At 49.5% G+C, this 19,269-nt stretch overlaps 2 protein-coding genes across 4 annotated transcripts in view; one reads left to right on the forward strand and one right to left on the reverse strand.

The window, feature by feature from the left end:
• The first annotated feature begins 795 nt into the window (after positions 1 to 795).
• Positions 796 to 3,573, forward strand: GPR135 (G protein-coupled receptor 135). The gene has a single exon (XM_064659482.1). The coding sequence runs from the start codon at positions 944 to 946 to the stop codon at positions 2,198 to 2,200; it is 1,257 nt and encodes a 418-aa protein (XP_064515552.1). The 5' UTR covers positions 796 to 943; the 3' UTR covers positions 2,201 to 3,573.
• Positions 3,574 to 12,629: 9,056 nt separating this feature from the next.
• Positions 12,630 to 19,269, reverse strand: part of DAAM1 (dishevelled associated activator of morphogenesis 1) — a 95,031-nt gene continuing 88,391 nt past the window's right edge. For all 3 annotated transcript variants that reach the window (XM_064659481.1, XM_064659479.1, XM_064659478.1), the window contains 3 exons: positions 18,949 to 19,080; positions 16,098 to 16,268; positions 12,630 to 15,488 (listed from right to left, as the gene is read on the reverse strand). In XM_064659481.1, coding sequence (XP_064515551.1) covers positions 15,279 to 15,488; positions 16,098 to 16,268; positions 18,949 to 19,080 — 513 coding nt within the window. In that variant the 3' untranslated portion in view covers positions 12,630 to 15,278. The remainder of the gene's footprint in view (positions 15,489 to 16,097; positions 16,269 to 18,948; positions 19,081 to 19,269) is intronic.

Consider the following 19,269-nt stretch of genomic DNA (forward strand, 5'->3'; position numbering starts at 1 on the left):
CTCAACCCCCAGCCTGGAGAGTGGGAAGGGGAGCCCTCATCACTCTCTACAACTACTTGAAAGGAGGGTGTAGCCAGGTGGGGGTTGGTCTCTTTTCCCAGGCAACTATCAGCAAGACAAGAGGGCATGGTCTTAAGCTGTGCCAGGGGAGGTTTAGGTTAGATATTAGAAAGAATTTCTTTACAGAGAGGGTAATCAGACATTGGAATGGGCTGCCCAGGGAAGTAGTGGATTCTCTGTCCCTGGAGGTTTTTAAGATGAGATTGGATGTGGCACTTAGTGCCATGGTCTAGCAACTGCAGCGGTAGTGGATCATGGGTTGGACTTGATGATCTCAGAGGTCCCTTCCAACCCAGCTGATTCTATGATTCTATGAAGGGGGGTGGTCCCGGCCTCTGCCAGTGTCTGGGGGTAGCTGGTCCTTCATGATGGAGAGGGGACAGGAGGGGAGAGGGATGTGAGGGAAGATGGATGTGAGGGGAGAGGGATGTGAGCGGAGGGGGGGGTGACAGGATCTGGGAGTAGAAAAGGGTCTATGGGGACCCATCCCCGACTATGGGATGGGAACGCCGCCAGTGTGGGGTGAGGTGGTCCTGACCTCTGCCAAAGTGTCTGGGGGTTGCTGGTCCTTCGTGATGGGCTGCGAGGCTGTACGGGGAGAGCAGCCAGGAGGGGAGAGGAGCTGACAGCGTCTGTGGGGGTCCCATCCCGGACTCTGGGATGGCGATGACGCTGGTTTGGGGTGAGGGGGGATCCCCGTCCGCAGCCCAGCCGTGATGCCCGGCATCCCTCGGCCCCCGTGCCCGGCTGTGGGGGCCCGGCCGGGCCGGGCGGGTTCCCCGGGCAACGGCGGCCGAGCGACGTCAGCGGCCGGCGGGGCCGGGAGCGGCGGGCGGGCGGCAGCGCCTCTGCAGCCGCGGCGGGGCCGGGGCATGAGGTGCGCATGGAGCCGGGAAACCTCTCCAGGGGCAGCGGCGGCGGCAACGAGAGCGGCGGGGCTGCGGCGGCGGCGGGGCCGGCCGGGTGGTCGGCGGCGGCGCTGGCCTCGCAGGCGGCCGCGCTGCTGCTCATCTTCGCCCTGTCGGCGCTGGGCAACGGGGCGGTGCTGCTGGTGATCGCCCGGCACCGGCAGCTCCGCACGGTCACCAACGCCTTCGTGCTGTCGCTGTCTCTGTCGGAGCTGCTGGGCGCCCTGCTCTGCCTGCCCCTGGCCTTCCTCAGCCTGCTCAGCCGCCCGCCCGGCGCTTGGCTCTTCGGGCAGCGCCTGTGCCTGGCCAGCGCCGCCCTGCACGCCGGGCTGGGCATCGCCGCCACGCTCACCATGGCCCTGCTCTCCTTCGACCGCTACTGTGCCATCGTGCGCCAGCCCCGGCACAAGATGGGCCGCCGCCGCGCTGCCCAGCTGCTGGCGGCTGTCTGGCTGTGCGCCCTGGCGCTGGCCGGGCCCTGGTACGGGCTGGCGGGCGAGGGGCATCGCGAAGCCCGTCCCGGCGCCTACCGCTGTGTCTACGTGCTGCCCTGGGGCTCCTCGCGGCTGGGGCCGCCCTACGGCGCAGCCCTCATCGTGCTCTGCTACCTCCTGCCCTTCGCTGTCATGTGCTTCTGCCACTTCAACATCTGCCGGGCGGTGCGCCTGGCCGAGAGCCGCGTGCGGCCCCTCACCACCTACGGGCACCTGCTGCGCGCCTACGGGGAAATGCGCACGGCCACCACCGTCCTCATCATGATCGTCTCCATCATCTGCTGCTGGGGACCCTACTGCATCCTGGGGCTCGCCGCCGCCGCCGGCCACCTGCCCTTCTCGCCCACCATGGACGCCGTGGCCAGCGGGATGGCCTGGGCCAACGGCGCCATCAACCCCCTCATCTACGCCGCCCGCAACCCCAACATCTCTGTGCTGCTGCGGCGCAGCCGGGAGGGGGGCTACAGGACTCGCAACAACATGGTCGCCTACCTGTCGGTCCCAGGCCACCAGCCGGAGCCCCGCAGCCGGGCTGACCGTGTCCGAGAACGCTACATCAATCGGCACAGCGGCCCCCCCGGCAGCGCCCTGTCCTCCTCTAGCCCGGCGAGCGGGGGAGAGGTGGCCATGTGGGCCTGCAAGACTCCTGCTGTGCTCTTCTGTCGGGATGGGCAGCCGGACACCATTTCTGAGGCCACCTTGAAGACCAAAGCAGGCACCATCGACACCAGCCTCTGAAAGGACAGGGGTTTGGGCTGGAGGCATTGGGCCCCAGGGCTGTCTCCTTGAGGAAAGGCGGGGAGAGCCCCAGTGCTTGGAGCCCTTTGCAGCCAGACTAACAGGAAACTGGAGAGATGGGACTGCTCACGAGCCATAGTGTGGTTTCTTCTCCATTGTGCGAGCTCTGGTTTGGTGGCCCAGACTGCAAGCAGCGAGAGCTCCACAGGGAAAGGAAGCCTTTTCCTTTCAGCAGGCCTGATGCACTGGTGACAGCCTCCGAGCCCAGCCAACACAAGAGCTCAACTGCAAGAACAAAACAGTGTTTGCTCCAGTCCTGCAGAAAGTGCCACAGTGAAGCTCAGAGGCCAACACACCAATGCAGCCCAAACTGACTGACTGACTGTGTGAGCTGTTTGTTAAGTGCCAAAAAAGCTGTTGAAAGCTGAGCACTGGCAGCTGGAAGGCACTCTGAAAATATCACACTGTGAAAAATGCATCATGGCAGGATAGTGTTGCTTTAACCCATTATATGTGGAAGTGCCAATAGTTATAAAGTCATGGAAGACTGTAAGACAGGCTAAAAAAGGGATCTATTAAGGTTATTTTTTTTTTAATTTAAACTCTGAAGCATAAAAAACCAGTAATTTTGAAAGGGAAGATGTATGATACTGGGAGGGAGGGAAAGGAAGATGAAACCTCAGTTGTCAGAATTTCAGTGGCCTTTTCTGGTTTTTTTGCAGGTACAGTCAACTTTAAATACTGTGAATATGAGAAACATGAGTTCCTCAGACAGACTGAGGAAAAGTGTGTGACCACAGACTGTGGTGTCACTGAGTTTGTGCTCAAAGGTGTGTGTTTTCTTTTTGAACTCACCTGAAGTGTCTCTTGTCTCTAAGTGTTTAACTGTGTTTAGAGAAGCTGTGTGGGAGAGGTATCTGAAAGGAGAAGTAAAGCAATACCATGTGCTCCCTGTGTGCTCTTCAGCATGTGAAAATCTGTATATGCAGAGAACAGGTATTATTGTATTGATGGCAGCAATCCATTGGAGTATAATATATAAAAACCACCTCTGTTTGGTGTTGAAAAGGAAGGAAAATAACACAATAGAAGTGTGATTGTATGGCATAAATTTGTATTAATTTATCAGTGTAATCTTTTTGTTCGAAGGCCTAAAGCCTTAAACTAGTATTTTGAATCAGAAACTAAGATTGGCCTTCCTTTGTTTTTGCCACAGTTAAGTGTGAGAGGTGGGCAGTGTTTTTCCGTATATAGGCTTTAAAAATACAATGTTTCAGTTTTACCGGATTTTTCAACTGTTTGTGACGCAAGTAAACACACTGTCATTATTTTGTGAGACAAGAAATAAATTGTCTTTTATGCAGGACATGAAAGTGTCTCAGCCTGTCATGATTCTCAGGCCAGCCTTGAGAAGGGAACTCCTCTGAAAAATTGCCAGATGAATGATAGTAGAGAGACATAATCGTTTGTGAAATTTTAGTACAGCTAGTTTCCATGGTCTAAGCATTACTGTAACTTTCTTCTGTGATGCTCCTGAAGTCCACTAGGAAAAGATTTGACCCTTGACTACTCAGCACTGCTACTTTGCCCTGCAGCTACTGGATTTTGCAAGTTGAGCAGTGTTTTCTTGCTGTTTCAGAGAGAAGCTGTGCAGAAGAGCCACAGCTTTTCACAGGAGCTGTTTGACAGCAAGTGAACACTGGTGGCTTGTTGGAAGGGTGGGACAGGAATTTCTGGCATACCTGCCCTTCCTTCCACATGGCTAGTGTAAATGGAAAAAGGTGGTTGTGAATGGTGAGGTTAGATTTAACTCCTACCTAGGTAGTTGCAGGGGGTAACAAGGAGATTGGTGTGGGATAATTTGCCATAGAGACCATGTGGCTAAAAGCCCCTGGAAAGGGGATTCCCTCAGTGTTTGGCTCTGGCCACCTTTCTTGTCCCTTCTCTCCCCACCACGCCAGCTGACTCTTGCTAACTAGCTCAGACACTAAACAACCATTGACTCCCTCTTTTTCATGCTGGTTTAGTTTTCTACTGATTTGATGCCCTGACCAGTGCACCACAGGCCAGGTAAACATCTCTGTGGCCTTTCCTTCTGGCAAGGGCAGGACTGGGGATGTCAGGACTGAGGTCGACCACAAAGTATCAGAGGAGCTGCTCCAGGAGTGGAACTATCACAGCTAGAAGGTGGTAGTGAAGCTGGAAGTGATATTTTAAAACGTTTTTAACAAGCATTGGTCAGTACCTATATGTTAGTCTTGTATGTGAAGAGTTGAATGAGGACAGCAGGCTGTGATCTTTGAGCCATCACAGATTAGCACATTTCTGTGAAACGCTAAATCAGGCTGTGTTCTTGACTAGATCCTTTTTGACATGGACCTGCTCCAGTCAGAGAGCCAGCTTGTGTTTTAAAGCTGTGCCTGGCCCGTACTTCTCATAATCTTAGAATCATAGAATCATTTTAGTTGAAAAAGACCTCTTAGGTCATTGAGTCCGACTATTACCCCAGCGCTGCCAAGTCCACCACTAACCCAGGTCCCCAAGTGCCACTGCTACATATCTTTTAAATCCCTCCAGGGATGGTGACTCCACCACTTCCCCCGGCAGCCTGTGCCAGTGCTTGATAACCCTTTCCATGAAGAAATTTTCCATAGTAAACAGTTTAAACCTCTTCTGGTGCAATTTGAGGCATTTTCCTCTTATCCTGTCACTTATTACCTGGGAGAAGAGACCGATGCCCACCTGGTTCCACCCTCCTGTCAGGGAGTTGTAGGGAGTGAGAAGGTCCCCACTGAGCCTCCTTCTTCCCAGGCTGAATCCCACCAGCTCCCTCAGCCGCTGCTGAACTAGTGAGGTACACGGCTCTCTACAGCCACATTTTTAAAAGTTTTAAATGTTTTAAAAAACCCAACCAAAGGGTGAGGGGTCTTAAATAAACCACAACCAGCAGAGAGGGACACAAACCACACCAAAGGCTGCAGGTTGCCTGCCAAAATGGTACTTTAAATGCTGTTGTGTCCCAGCCGTGCTGAAGGTTTCTGCCTCTCAGGCAGTGCTACAGAGTGGGCGAGGAGGCCTTTGCCATGCTAGCACACAAACCAGCGTGTCAGTCTGTCCCTGTACCTAAAAATAGCTCCATGTATTCATCCGTGAGAAAGAAACCAGAGGATTAATTCACTGTTTAGCTCTGAAAACTCTGCCCGTGGTCACAGCTGCTTGTTCCCAGGTGAGAAAACATTGCAGGGCGTGGCTCCTGGCCGAGCCACTGTGGGACATCACCCCCACATCTCTCACATGCCCATGTTGGTGTCACCCTGCTTAGAGAGCCCCTTTCTTTGGGCTGAAGAATTCAGAAGACAGCAAGACACTGAGGTTTTAGACACTGTAAAGCTAGCTCTGAGTCTCCAACCCTCCAGCCGTGGCTCTTTCCTTTTCTCTCCCTTGAGATGAGCCTGGACAAGGTGCATTGCAATCTCATTTCCACAAGGATATTGGGACACTTTTTTAGTTCAAAATTCATGTGAGTTTGTCAGTGCAGAATGTTTGGCATAAGAGACATAGCAGTTAACATGATTTGAAGACCAGTTCAACCCTGAATAACAGTGACAACATTACTCAAAGACAAATTAAAAATGAGTCCTTGGGCTCTTAGTCCCTTGTTGACTTTCCAGCATACTGACCATCAGTTTAAGAGTGCCCTATTATTTGGCAGTGATACACATGCCACTGATTTAACTAATGCATTATATTTTAGAAGAAAAATATGGTCTTGATGAATGACAAGCATTTTAGAAGGTACTGCTCCAACTGCAGGCAAGTGGTAGTTTTCCTTCTGATTTAATCATTAGATTCATCTAAGTAGTTATTTTCCACTCCTTTCCTAGTCTCTGGATGAAGTCTCTGTTCAAAACAAATGCTGTGTGCATAATTTGTGAACTGTGAACAATTAGCAGCTCGATTAGCAGTATTTATAAGTGACAATCTGATGAGCTGTAATACCTGTCATCAATCAGCAGAACCAGGATAGCTTGGGTGTAAGATCCCCAATTGCTGCTTCCCTTTCAGCACTTGGTGTTGATTTGTGTATCCAGTAGATGCCAGCAGAGACCTAAGCACAGCTTTTCCACTAATGATTCTAAGGAAAACCTCTTTCTGTTAAATGAGATCAGCCACTCTGCCTTCAGGACTGCTGCATCCCAAATACAAGCATTCAGAGCAAAGGTTGCAGCTGATGCAGTGAAAGCCCTAAGGGCACTCTCCAAAACCCGGTTTGAAGGACAGATTCCACACGTGCTGCTCTTTGCAAGGTTTGTTGTAGAGTCTGAAATAAATAATTTGGAATGCACATCAGAGAAGTTTGATTTTGTGCAACGCTGGCTAATTAATGGCCGTGCTGCACGTGCCCCAGAGCTGCAAAACCTGCAGTTGGAGGCCTGGTGAGATCAGTCCTGATGCTGACAGGGTGCTTAGTTCAGCAGAAGAGCTGCCTCTTCACTCCAGCTGCTTTTGTGTTTTTATATAGTGACTCTGACTGTTAACAATAAATAGTGGGTGCACATCTAGACCTGCTAAATAACTGTAACTCTGCAAAGAGTTACAGACCCACAAGGTAGTAACTAAGCACCAGAAGAATAAAATGGTCCCAAATCCTGCAGGAGGAGTAACCCGCAATGGGATCTAGGCTTAGGTGACCCCATGCTCAGCTGTGCTATGCTGGCTGGATGTGGGAGGACAAGGCTCTATCCATACCATGGCCAGCCCTCTTGCTGTTCCCAATTTGCAAAGGAGCAGTGGTTTCTCACACCGTGCTGCTGGCAGCACACTGCCTGGGTCTCAAAGCATCTACAATCACCCCAGCTGAACTGCTAAGGGAACAGCTCTGCATCTCTGGATATTTTTTCTTAGGATATCACCACTGCAAGAAGCAGGAGGAAAAATGATGTGGAGAGGCAGACTGTAAATCCCCCTCAGTGGCATGAAATGGATGAGTCACTGAGGAAATCAAAGTGAAAGTAGCAGGAACCCCAGGGCACAACACCAAGGCCTGCATTAGTCTAGCTGGGGAGTGATGGATGATCTCAGCCAAGAAGACCCCAGGAGGCTGTGACCAGAGCCAGAGGAGATTTGACAAGGGGGACTCAACAGCAAAAGGAATTCCCACACAGCATGATGTGTGCTGAGGGTCAGATCCAGCACGGGATTCACTCGCAAAGACCTCCTCCTCTCCAGGCAGCTGTGCCAGAAGGAGGGCAGGTGGTGACACCCTCCAGCACTTCTCTGTCAGGGAATCAAGCCCTGAAGCCTTGCTGGGGCTGTTTGTGCTGGGTGACACAGCACATCGGTGTGCCCACAGGCTTCTGGGGTGATCATGGAAGATGAGCAGGATACAGCCATGATTGACTAGAGGAAGGACATGCACTCTGAGAGGAACCACTTGTTATTTGTGTTATTTCTTGTCTTGCTGGCACTGAGATCCTCCAGGTTCCTCTGCAAAGCCAAGCACTTCCAGAAGCCCACAAAACTGATTGGAGAATATATATATAATACTTGGGATCCTTAATTTTATGCACCTATTAGTCCTCCCTTTATAAACTATTTTTAGTCTTATCTCTTGCATAGTCAGATCAGAAGCTAATAAACAAGGGGAACATCTAAAGGGATTCACAAACAGAACAAAGATTTCATTTTTTTTTTAAAGCTTTGCTCAGAACAGAGGATTGCACCTTTCCTTGGTGGGGGGGTTATTTTTGTGTGCACTGAAGAGTTAAAGGTGTTTGCAAACCTCAGTTTGCTCCAGATGTCTGCTTTCCCTTCAGACATGGGGATGCCCTCTTCTCCTTGCCACCATGAGGAGCAGAAAGTTGCAGCAGGGGTGACTTTGGGGAGGTCACTTGGGAAAATTATATTCCTCAGTTCCTGGTAGTTCAGGAATGGAAATACTCAGTGCTGATCAGGCTTCCACATCTGGAGGAACATCTCTCTTTCTCCCAGGGGGCAGAGCAAGTCTGGCTGAAGGTGGCAGGACTATCTCCACCAACTTCTGCCAGCAGTTCTGATGCACAGGGTGAAACACTTTGCTTACATCTGGGGCTTGAGCAGAGGGATTCACTGAGATGTGCACTCTCAGAGCTGCAGGTGAAAATTTTCCCCAGGTTGGGGCTGCACATGGACGCTAGGCTGGCTCCCAGGGGAAGCTGGTGGCCAGCACCAGGCTAGCCCACTCCACCACAGTGCAGGGCAGCTGGGAGGATGCTGGTGCTGCATCTGGTGAGGAACCAAACCCCCTGGATGGGTCCTACAAATTAAAATCCCTCAGGGTCATAGATGTGGACAAAAGCACCAAGATAAATCTCTATTTAAACTCATCTTGCTCTCCCAGCAATTCCCTGCGACCACGTAAATGTAATTTGCTTACCTGATTTAACAACACACTCTGAATTAGTCTCAGCATCAGGGATAAAAAATGCTCTGAGTAACCAGGTCACTTATTTTTTTCCAGTGAAATCTAATGTGCTGTGCAGCACTTGTGCTTCTCCCTGACCTGCGCCTGTGGCTTCTGTGCTCAGTCTGGTGCATTTTACAGAACATTTGGTAATATACCATCCCTGAGGTCATGTCAAGTTCTGAATACGGCATCTGAATTGTGAATTCTTTCCAGAAAATATAACTCCAATGGTGATCGCCTCCTGCTATTAAATTGGAAAGATTTGCCATAGAAACTAGGTCTTGCCTGAGTGTTTCTCCCTGATTTCACAGTAAAAATGGGTTTTAGGCAGAGATCGGGAGCTGGGAGAAGCACAAAACTGGGACTTCCTCACCTTTCCTTGAACCCGGGGGATGCTCTGCACAGAGCTTGGCAAAGTAAAGCTGTATGAAGGTACACAGGCAAAAATTCAAGTAGATGGAAAAGCTCCCAGTAGTCCTCAGCACCCAAAACCCAGGTAAAGTCATGGGCACAGTCCCAGCCCTTCTTAGAGCAGTATCCTGGGAAACTCCATCTTAATTTCAAGTTCATGCAAGGTGACAACAGAGTGCAAAGCTGGGTTTTAGCAAGGGGAGCCTGCACAAAACAGGCTCCCAACACAGACCCTGGCATTGGCACAAGCCCTGGGGAGGCACTCTAGTGGAGTGGGGCACTCTGTGATAATTTCAAAAGCCATGGAAGTAAGTTCAAATGACCCCTGAAACTGTTTTGAGTTAGTTTGTCTTACACAAACATGCATTTGTGTTGCCTGCACGTGCACACATAGTGCACCAGCCTGAAGGTCAGGCATTGTCAGAAGTCACAGAGAAGCCACATGCTGTGACCTTTGGCTATTTGACTTGAACTACTAGGGACAGAATTAAAATTAGCCCTCTTCAATCATGCTGGGTGAAACTTATAAAGAAAATTTAGCATTTATCTGGAGAACTTTTCAGACTACAGTAGAGATCACAGAGGAATACAAGAAGCAGAATTGATTTTGCACTGGACAGCTCTAAAATGGTGAAATTGGAACGTGCCAGCAGATGGTGGTGCTGCCTTTGCTGAGGCTCTGCTGGGGCCCAGCAGCACAGGATTTCTCCCTGGCTCACCTGCACACTCTCATCAAGCCTGGTTTAAAGGCTAAAAATAATATGAAATGCTCAGGGGTTTCAGATCAGAGCACTTCTGATTCAAACAGAGAACTCTCCTTTCTACATGCATCTATTGGAGAACCACAAGCAATGCCAGGGAGAAAGATCACAGGAGAGATATCTGGCAGGATTTGCTGCAGGAGACAGGATGAAGATGGGGCTCATCACCTCCTTCCTGCATCCATTGCCTTTGTGTCAGCTTGGCCTCTCCTGTCCCCCCACAGAAGCAAAGTTTGAAGGGCACGTTCACCCACAGCACAGGTTGGTACAGAAATAACCAGCTTTTATGGGGTTTGAGAATCATAAAATCATGGAATTGTTTAGAATCACGAATTTAGTTTGGAAAAGATATCTAAGATCGAGTCCAGTTGTTAGCCCAGCACTGCCAAGCCCAAGTGCCACATTCACATGTCTTTTAAATACCTCCAGGGTTGATGACTCCACCGCTTCCCTGGGCAGCCTGTGCCAGGGCTTGACCACTCTTACCGTGAAGAAATATTTCCTAATATCCTAAAACCTCCCCTGGTGTAACTTGAAGTCACTTCCTCCTGTCCTGTCTCTTGTTCCCTGGAAGCAGAGCCTGACTCCCCCTTGGCTACAACCTCCTTTCAGAGAGTTGCAGAGAGTCAGAAGGTCCCCCCTTGAGCCCCCTTTGCTCCAGGCTGAGCCCCTCCAGCTCCCTCAGATGCTCCTCATCAGACTTGTGCTCCAGAAGGGATATTGAAGTCTGACAGATAAATTTGGTCCACTGTCCCCTTCCTTGGGAGTAAATAATTATTTTTGGACATGAAATCCAGCCAGCTCCTGCTGTCCCGGCACCCTGCAACTCCTTGCCGGTGGCACAAAGTGGCAGTGCTGCCAGTGGGATTGGGAGCCATGCCTGTCCAACTTGCTGAGCTGAGCTTTGCATGCAGTGCTGTGTCTGCATCAGGCCATTGCCTCAACCTCTTGACTCATCTTTTCCAAGCTGGGGTGTGATGCCAAGGATAACAGGTTGAGTGCGGGAGATGACACCTGACACTCCTCACTCCTGCAGGACTCCCAGTCACCCCAGCCTTGGGCAACAGGGAAAGCCACTGGGCTGGAGAGGAGCACAGCCGAGGCTGGCTCAGCAGGTTTGGTGCCACCAACTCGGGTGGCCCCATGGGGCAATTCCTCCAGGAGTGCCATGCCCGGCAGCTCCCCTGGCACCGGCGGGTCTGGGCAGGTTTGGCTCATCCAGCACACAAGGGTGTGCTGGCTCATGGCTGTAACTGGAGGGAACAGCCAGGATTTGGGACACAGAAGCCTTTTTTCAGGTGAAACCCCCCCCAGCCAGGACATCAGTGGACATAGGCTCACACAGCACAGCTGTGCCAGTCTAGCACACCACCCACCCTGGTCTCCTTTCCTCATGGATGACAAAGCATTGTATCTGACATTTATATTCTTAAGCCATAGATGCTTCTAATCCAGCCCTGAGGAAGGGTTTGAAGGCTATGAAGCTTGCAAGTTACTATGATTTTTTTCTTCCCTCAAATATCTTGGTTGAATAAAAAGCTATGCACTGACATTGCTTACATCTCCCACTGCCACCCCCCACCCTGGGGACCATCCCTTGTCACAGAGTGGTGTGACCCAGGAAACCTGCCATTAACCAGAATTTCAGGGCCTCATCAGGTTGTGGCTGGCTCGTTCACATCCATTTATGGATGAACCCTGATCAGCCCTATGCTGGGGACACGGGGATTTATAATGGAAAGAGCAGCTGAAGCCATTCTCCCCTTTTCCTTGGGCCCTTTCACCACAGCCCAGGGCTGCTTTCCCATGGCATCACCAGCCCACATGACTGCTGGGTGCTGTGATGGAAGCCATGCTCTTCACCGTATCCCTGTGCTCCCCACCAGCCTAAATCTGACCAAAACTGGGGCATAAATACGCTTTGTGGTAGGAAAACACCAGCAATGGGATATAAATAGAAGAAAGCTGCAGTGTCTGCCAGCCCCAGTGCTGGGTGGGATCACACCAGAGGAATCCCCAAGAAGCCCAGGGATGTGTTAGATGCCCCATCTGTGCTGGCTCAGTGCCAGCTTACTGGTTATTCTGGAAAAGCCCTGATCAAACGGGAAAGCATATGGGTCTGAGCATGGTGCAGATGCTCCCACTGCTACAGACAGAAGGGTCATGGGTGCTGCAAAGATTACCCATGCAAAGAGCATTGGGAAAAGAAGAAAACAGCACAGAGCATGGATGGGAAGGTGTGTGGGAAAGGCAGCAGTGAGCGGGAATAGGCCAGGAGGCGTTTGGGCTACTGCCAAGAAAACATCTCTGCTGTGTCTAGATAGGCTTGCTAGAGGCACACAGGCCAGCCCAGCCAGCACTGTCTCCTGCAGAAAGGGAGATGATTCAATCCCATGATGCAAAACTGGCAGCTGCCTCGATGCAGGATCCTTGAAAAGCCCAGGTGGGCTTTTGGAAAAGTTCCCACCAAGGTGGGAACAGCCATTAGAAACAACGCAGTGGGGAGAAATGAATGGGGCTGTTAACTGGGAGGCGTTACAGAGCCCACAGCTGGGTGAGGACAAGGATGCTGCAAGCCTGGAGGGTGGAAAAACCCCTCATTGCCTAAAATCCAGCAGGGTGGAAAACACCTCAACCACCTAAAACCCAGCACGCAGGGAAGGGGTGAAGTGGGGTTATCAGCCAACCCCAGAAAAACCCGCAAACACACCCGAAAAAGAGCAACCCTCAAAGAGCCTTTTCTTCAACACCTGTCTCAATCCCCAATTATCCCATTATTTTCCCCTAGAAAATAAGTCATGCCTCTGCCATGTACACTCACCGAAATCGTTTTTCTTTATTGCATATTGCCATCTTAGAAAATGTACAGTCTCATAACATTACACAGCATTTCCCACTAGCTAAGACTACTAACATCCTTGCACCTAACAGACTACCTTGGTCACTATGAAGCTAATAAGGTCCAAGACATATACTTTAGTTTACAAATTATTATGGATTTTTTTTTTGTTTGTTTGTTTTTGGCATTATTAAAAAAAAAAAAATCATCTTTAAAATACACACCCAAGAGAAAAGAGTGGCTACTTACACCAGCACCAATCTAAAAGTAGTTTTCGACAATGGCACATGGAATTACCTGCACACAGCCTTTGTATTTATTTATACAGATATAATATTTTTTTCTTTTTTCCTTTTTTTTTTTTTCTGGAAAGAAAACAAAGAAATGGCAAAGTCAGCCTAATAACCAGGCTGTTGTAAAACAATTAAAAAAAAACAACAACCCAACAGGTTTGGAAGGGCAAGAGGAAATCTGTCAGGAAAGGTCCTGATGTGGCACTGGGGTTGTGGAAGCAGGAGCTGGGGTGGGTGCTGGCACCCAGGGACCCCAGGAGGGGATCACCCTTTCCAACTCCCACTGCCTTTCGAATTAAACACGTGTGACCAACCATTCCTTAAACCATCAGAGGCCAGACTTTTCTTTTTTTAACCTTTTTTTTTTCCTTCTTATTTTTACATATTTTCAATTCCCCCCATAGTCCATTCCCTCAATTGTATCAGCCCCATTTTTTTCAGCCATAAATAAAAAATATAAATAGAGGCACTTTAGTTAAGGAATAGTATTATCATTACCTTTTGTCCTTATTTCCCCCTCCTTCTTAAAGCAAAGTGCTTAACTCCACCTTTGAACACAATCTGCAGGTTTTGCAGCTGCTTGGATACGAGGTGCTGGACTTTATTTTTGCGCTTACCTGCTTTATTTATTACTGCTTTAAATGCTACTCAGAAAGTCTTTTTTTTTTTTCTTTTTTTTTTTAATCTACAGTGCGTTAAAAGTTGCAATGAAGAAAAGAACAAAATGGTAAAACCACAGCTCTTGACAACTCTGCTTCGAGAGAGATTTCACAGCTTTCACTCAGCACACAGACCCCGCGGCCTTCAGGTGCTTAGAACCATATTTTTTTTATACAAATTAGTTTAAACAGCACTTTTGCTATACAGTACATATAGTTAACTGACATCCCATACCCCACCAGTAATACCGATTATCTGACAAAAAAAAAGAACAACCAACCTTATTTCAAATAGTGTTAATATCTAGTGCAACAGGGACAAACTCATCTCTCCACAGGAAAAAGAACAAACAAACAAAAAAAAGAAAAGGATCACAAAAGTATTGGTGGTATAAAAAGATTTTGTTTTGCTTTCTTAAAAAACATACCACAAATAAATAAAAGTAAAAAGTAACAGTCCTCTATATACTCAGCATAATTTAAGAATAGAAATGTTAATATGTTAATGGTGGTTACTTTTTATTCTCCAATTCTTAATTTTCTAAACCTTTAAATTATTACTCCCTGAGAGCTCTGAATTATTTTTATTATTGTTTTTTCTTTTTTTTGTCTTTTTTTTTTTTTTGGACTGACGTTTGACAGGTAGTTCTGCTTACAAATTTGCAATGACAATGAACAGCAAACCAGTCAAAAAAGGACCTGGCTAAGAGACAAGTGTTTCTTGGCATCGCTGCTTCTGTGTGTCCGAGAAAGAAAAAGAAAAGAAGGTGGGTGAAAGCTGGCGGGTTTTACCCCAACCCCTTTGTATTTCAGAGACCTTCGGTCCCGACCCACCTTGACAGAGGATACAGTTTGTCCCATTGAACAGAAAGCAAGAATAAAAATTACAAAGCAAAAGTTTATGCTCTTCGCCTCCTCCGAGAACCGACCTTTCCCACCGTCTTGGGCCAGAAAACGTTGCAACAGTATAAATACATCTGTGTGGCGTTACAGCAATAAGCACTTTGGGGTAAAGTTTGTCCTTTAGCAAGGTGGTGGCAAGAGGAAAAAGAGCGTTCCCCGAGGCTGACGGGAAGAGCATCGCTGGGAACGCCCACGGCACTGAGCTCGGGAACCAGCGCGAACGCACGGATCTGCGAGTTTTTGGGAATAACTGCGACAATGAGGAAAAAAACCCAAACAAACCATGGATTAAAGTTCAGTCAACTTTGCTCTTTTTTTTCTTTTCTTCTTTAAACCGCTCGGCTTGTGTGCAAGGCGTCCCCTGCAAGTGGCCCCGGGGGGAAACCGAGCAGGAGAGCAGCAGGGAAGCAGCTTCCCGTTGGTTTTGGGGCCACAGGGACCGCCGGCGGCTCTGGGTTGGGTCCTCTCTTGCTCCGCGGATGCGGCATTGTGCTTGTGCATGGGGAGAACTACTTTTTTTGGAGCGGGGAGGAGGCGGTGCTGGCGCTCGCCAGCGCAAGAGCCGCCCCACGTACCTCCACCCGCGCCCCCCGACCCGACTATATACACAGTATATACACACACACACTCGCCCGCGGGGAGAAAGAGCGTGCCACTGTTTCGCTTTAAATCGCAAGGCAGTGTAATGGAAATAAAAAGGAAACCTCAGCCACTTCAGAAAGACCAACCCGCGGGTTTTTTTTGTTTTTTTTTTTGCTGTCTGTTTTTCAGAAGTTGAGCTTGGTGACGGGCCTCTCCCGGCCGCTGTCAGCCAGCTGGTTGGTGATGCGCTTGCGGTTGCGCTTCAGTTTGGTGAGGTCCTTGTCGAAGACTTCGCCCGAGCGCAGGGCCGAGACGAGGTCGTCGAACTCGCCGCTCTCCTCCCCGGTCTCCTTCGCCTTCCTCGCCTTGCGCTCCCGCTCCCGCTGCTCCTTCAGCTACAGGTCGTGGAGGGGCAGGGAAAGAAGACACCTCACTCCCATGCAGGTGGTTGTGGAGTGCCCAACACATGCACGGGGACCCCCAAACTCATGGAACAAGAGCCGTTTCCCACCCCAGTGCACAGCACACGAGAGCTGGTCAGGGTTATTGATATACCCCCTCCTTGGAAGTGTTCAAGGCCACATTGGGTAGGGTTTGGAGCTACCTGGTCTAGTGGAAGGTGTCCCTGCCCATGGCACAGGGGTTGGAACTAGAACTAGGCCCCTTCCAACCCAAACCATTCTGTGATCCTGAGATTCTATGATTCTGTGATACAACCCACGGGCTGAGGGTCACAGCCCCATGGCTGCTGCTTGTGGGTCACAGCAGCCCACAGGCAGCAGCAGCTCTGCTGCACATTTTAGCTCCAAGACCTCACCAGCATAGCTGGTCACGAGTTAATTAGGCAATCCACAGTGAAAAGTGAGTGCGTCTAAGAGCAGAGAAGCTCCCTGCCCAGTCTTCAGTGCTCCCTGTGCCACCATGGCCAGCATGGGGACAGCATGACATGGTTGCCATCCCCAGGTGCCCCAAGGATGCTGCCGGACTCGCCGGTGTCCGCTCACCTGCGCCTCCATGCGCGCCCGGCGCTCTTCCTCCTCCTTCCTCCTCCTCATGTTCTCGTTCTCCTGCTTGGCCTCGGTCACGGCTTGAAGGAACTGGTCAAAGATGCCGAAGAATTCGTCAGGCTGAATTTTGTCCGTGTCTTCTCCAAAGTGCTTCACAGCCTTGGAAAACTGTAAGAGAGAAGACAGGGGTGCGTCAGTGTTGGATATACCCACCGCACTGGTGAAACCCCCATGGGAAACCTTCGACCTGATGGAGCAGAGAGAAACACTTCCAGCAGCCACGGCAGATAGCAGGGCTTTGCTTCATCAAGTCCTGCTTTAAACATGTAGTAAATCATCTGATGTTTTACCTGCTGCCCTGTAAGTGCCAACCTGGTTTACTCTCAAGCCCCCTCTCCCCATCTTGCCTCTGGCTCTGCTAAGCCTCTCCTGCCCCAGCTCCACTTTGTTAACTAAGCAGCAGTAAAAACAAGGAAGCAAAATATTGTGGGACCAAAGACATAAAACTAATAGTAAACACGGCAGGGGAAGGGAAACTCGCACTTTTAAGTTTTTCTTTGAAGTATTTTTGGGGTATTATTTATCATTGCCACATGCTCTGCTATTGAAACCAAATGTGTTGGTGAAACTTCTAAAAGAGATTTCTGCCCAGGCTCAGGCACAGCCCTGGGCAGGGAAAGAGGGAGTTTTCCGGCCTTTTGTGCTGTTTGCACACCATTAATACAAGGGAGTCAAATGAGGCCTTAGCAAAGGTCAGGACAGGACATCCATGATCTGGTGATGCACCCCAGTCCCCAAGCAGCCCGTGACTTGTCCTTGGGACTGACACTCTTTGTTCTCACTTCCAGTTTGAAGGAGACTCTTTGTGCATAGAAAGTTTGTTAAAATTGTGATGGCACGTCCTGGAGATAAGCAATCTTGAAAGAAAGGAAAAACAAAATCAAAGCACAAACAGATTTATTAGTTGCTTTGATTTTTCAGGGTAGACCAAGAAGAACATTTTTAAAGCCTGCTTGTATGATTTAATTTTATTTGCAGGGGTGCCCCACGCTCTTCAAAAGACATTTAGGGCATTTTTATTTCTTTGTTTACTTAAGAGACTTAACACTTCAAGATGCAGGGGGGAATCGGAGAGGTGCCACTATATAAGTCAATATAATTGAGGTTATTCTTGTTGATTTTAATCAAGATACTAAATTCTCTGCCACGTTACAAGAGATTCTGGTGGGGGAGGGAAGCCTGAAAATGTTATCCTCGTAGGATATAAAGTTTACAAAACAGGGATGTTTCTGTTTCTGATTTCCTAAGAGAAAGCAGTAACACACTTTGAATCTCCACATGTGTTTAAAAAGCGAAGAGATGGTGAGCTCCCCACAGCCCAGCCCATCCAGTAACCATGACAACAGCTGCAAAAGTCTTCAGAGTGGACTTCCATGGACACTGGGGACCATGACCAGATCCACCCAAGTGAGCAGAAGATGATATAGTTTGGAAAGCATTTGTCACCATTTCCACAGTCCTAACTCACTACAGGGAAGATCTGCCAGGCTACTGTCAACAGTCCAAAAGGGTGGCCTGGTTTAGGCATAGCCTCGGGAAGGCAATGGTCCATCATAATATGCCCAAGCATGGGTGGATGGTCAGAAGGACAGTGCCAACTGGACACTGGTACAGCCAGGGAGAAGGAGATGACACATGGACACATACTATCTTTGGAGATGTAGCTGATGCAGTGGGACAAGGATAGGACATCTAAAATGGCCTTTGCTGGACTATCTCCCTGCCACTCCCATCAAGGCCAGGCCAGGGAGGAGATACTGGAGGACTTGGGGGAATGGAAATCAGCTGTGTCCCTCTGCTGAAAGAGGGGAAGCAAAAGGTGCTTGGGAATCATGGGTGTCAGCCAGTGGCCACCCCTTTGCTGTGAGTTAAACCAGGCTTTGCTGTGAGTTAAATCAGGCTAGTGGAGAGAAAAGGACAATGTTGGCAGGAGGTCACTGTATGTGGCTGCAAAGCTCTCACCAAGGCACTACTCTGGGAACAGAAAAACTTTTGAGTAGCTTCTCTAACCAGGTCTGAGTTTGGTCTCAATTCATGTCACTGAGCTCCTCTCTTCTCTGGAGAGAAGAGCTGGGAAGGTCCTAGAGCTGTTACCCCTATAGAAGTGGGGTTGGTCAGGCAGCCTCAGTTGTCTCCAGTATCAAACTCTGGGTGACCTCATGTCCAGCTGAAGACCTGATTGCATTTTTCCTCCTCTTCCAGATGAGGATTTTCCTCCTCTTCACCCCCAGATGGAACAGCCTGCTTTCTTGCCACCTTCAGTCTTCACTGGCCAAGATGCCCCAGCAGCCACGCTCTTAACTCTAATGTCCCCAAAACTGGGATATTTCCATTTTAAGACACAGAAAGCAAAGCAAGCCCTTTAGGCTTGCGTGAAAGCTCTTCACCAAAAGCAAGACCCTCATAAATGACCTAATATTTCCTCCCCTGATGGACATCACTCCCCCATGCCTAGCCCTTGCCTTGCACTTCCAAAAGATAGACAGGTATCTCACGGCTTTCTACAGCACATCCTGTGTCCCAGAAGCTGTCTGTTAGCTGGACCTGCAATCCCCTGCCATGATGGGTTGTGAAGCAGGAAGAAGGCCCTGGGGACAGACAGGGATGTACCCACCCACCCACTCCAAACAAAACATGAAGAGCAGCCCAGCACCCTTCTCACATGAGAGTCTCGGCAGGACACTCACATGACCTCGTGGGGGAAGCACTGGAGATGTTCACACACAGTTACATGTGCTCTGGGAAGGCTGAAACACTACCCAGATCTCAAGGATGTTGGTGGCCTTACCAGCTCTTTTGCTTCCATCAGAAGATCTTCGACATCTGAGAAGCTGAAGCTGGCTAATGTGATGAACTGGCTGACGACAGACACAAACTTGTCACCTGTTTGCTGAACCTGAGACTTCTGGAAGTCCAGCTCCTTTGGGAAAAAAAAAAAAAAAAAGATAAATCTGGTCAGGTCCTGGCTGATGAAGGACACAAATACCATCAGCCTCTGGTAATGGGGAGTGTGCCTGCATCAGTGCCCAGGGTACTGCCTGCACCACCACTGCTGCTCCCCCCTGCCATGCATGACACCCTGGATTAACCCGTTTTACAATGCCTGCAG

Source organism: Pseudopipra pipra, chromosome 6, assembly GCF_036250125.1.
Source record: "Pseudopipra pipra isolate bDixPip1 chromosome 6, bDixPip1.hap1, whole genome shotgun sequence".
In the NCBI taxonomy this organism is placed as follows: domain Eukaryota; kingdom Metazoa; phylum Chordata; class Aves; order Passeriformes; family Pipridae; genus Pseudopipra; species Pseudopipra pipra.

Excerpts from the sequence above, each read along its gene's own strand:
- GPR135 (XM_064659482.1), top strand. The coding sequence starts at position 944 with ATGGAGCCGGGAAACCTCTCCAGGGGCAGCGGCGGCGGCAACGAGAGC.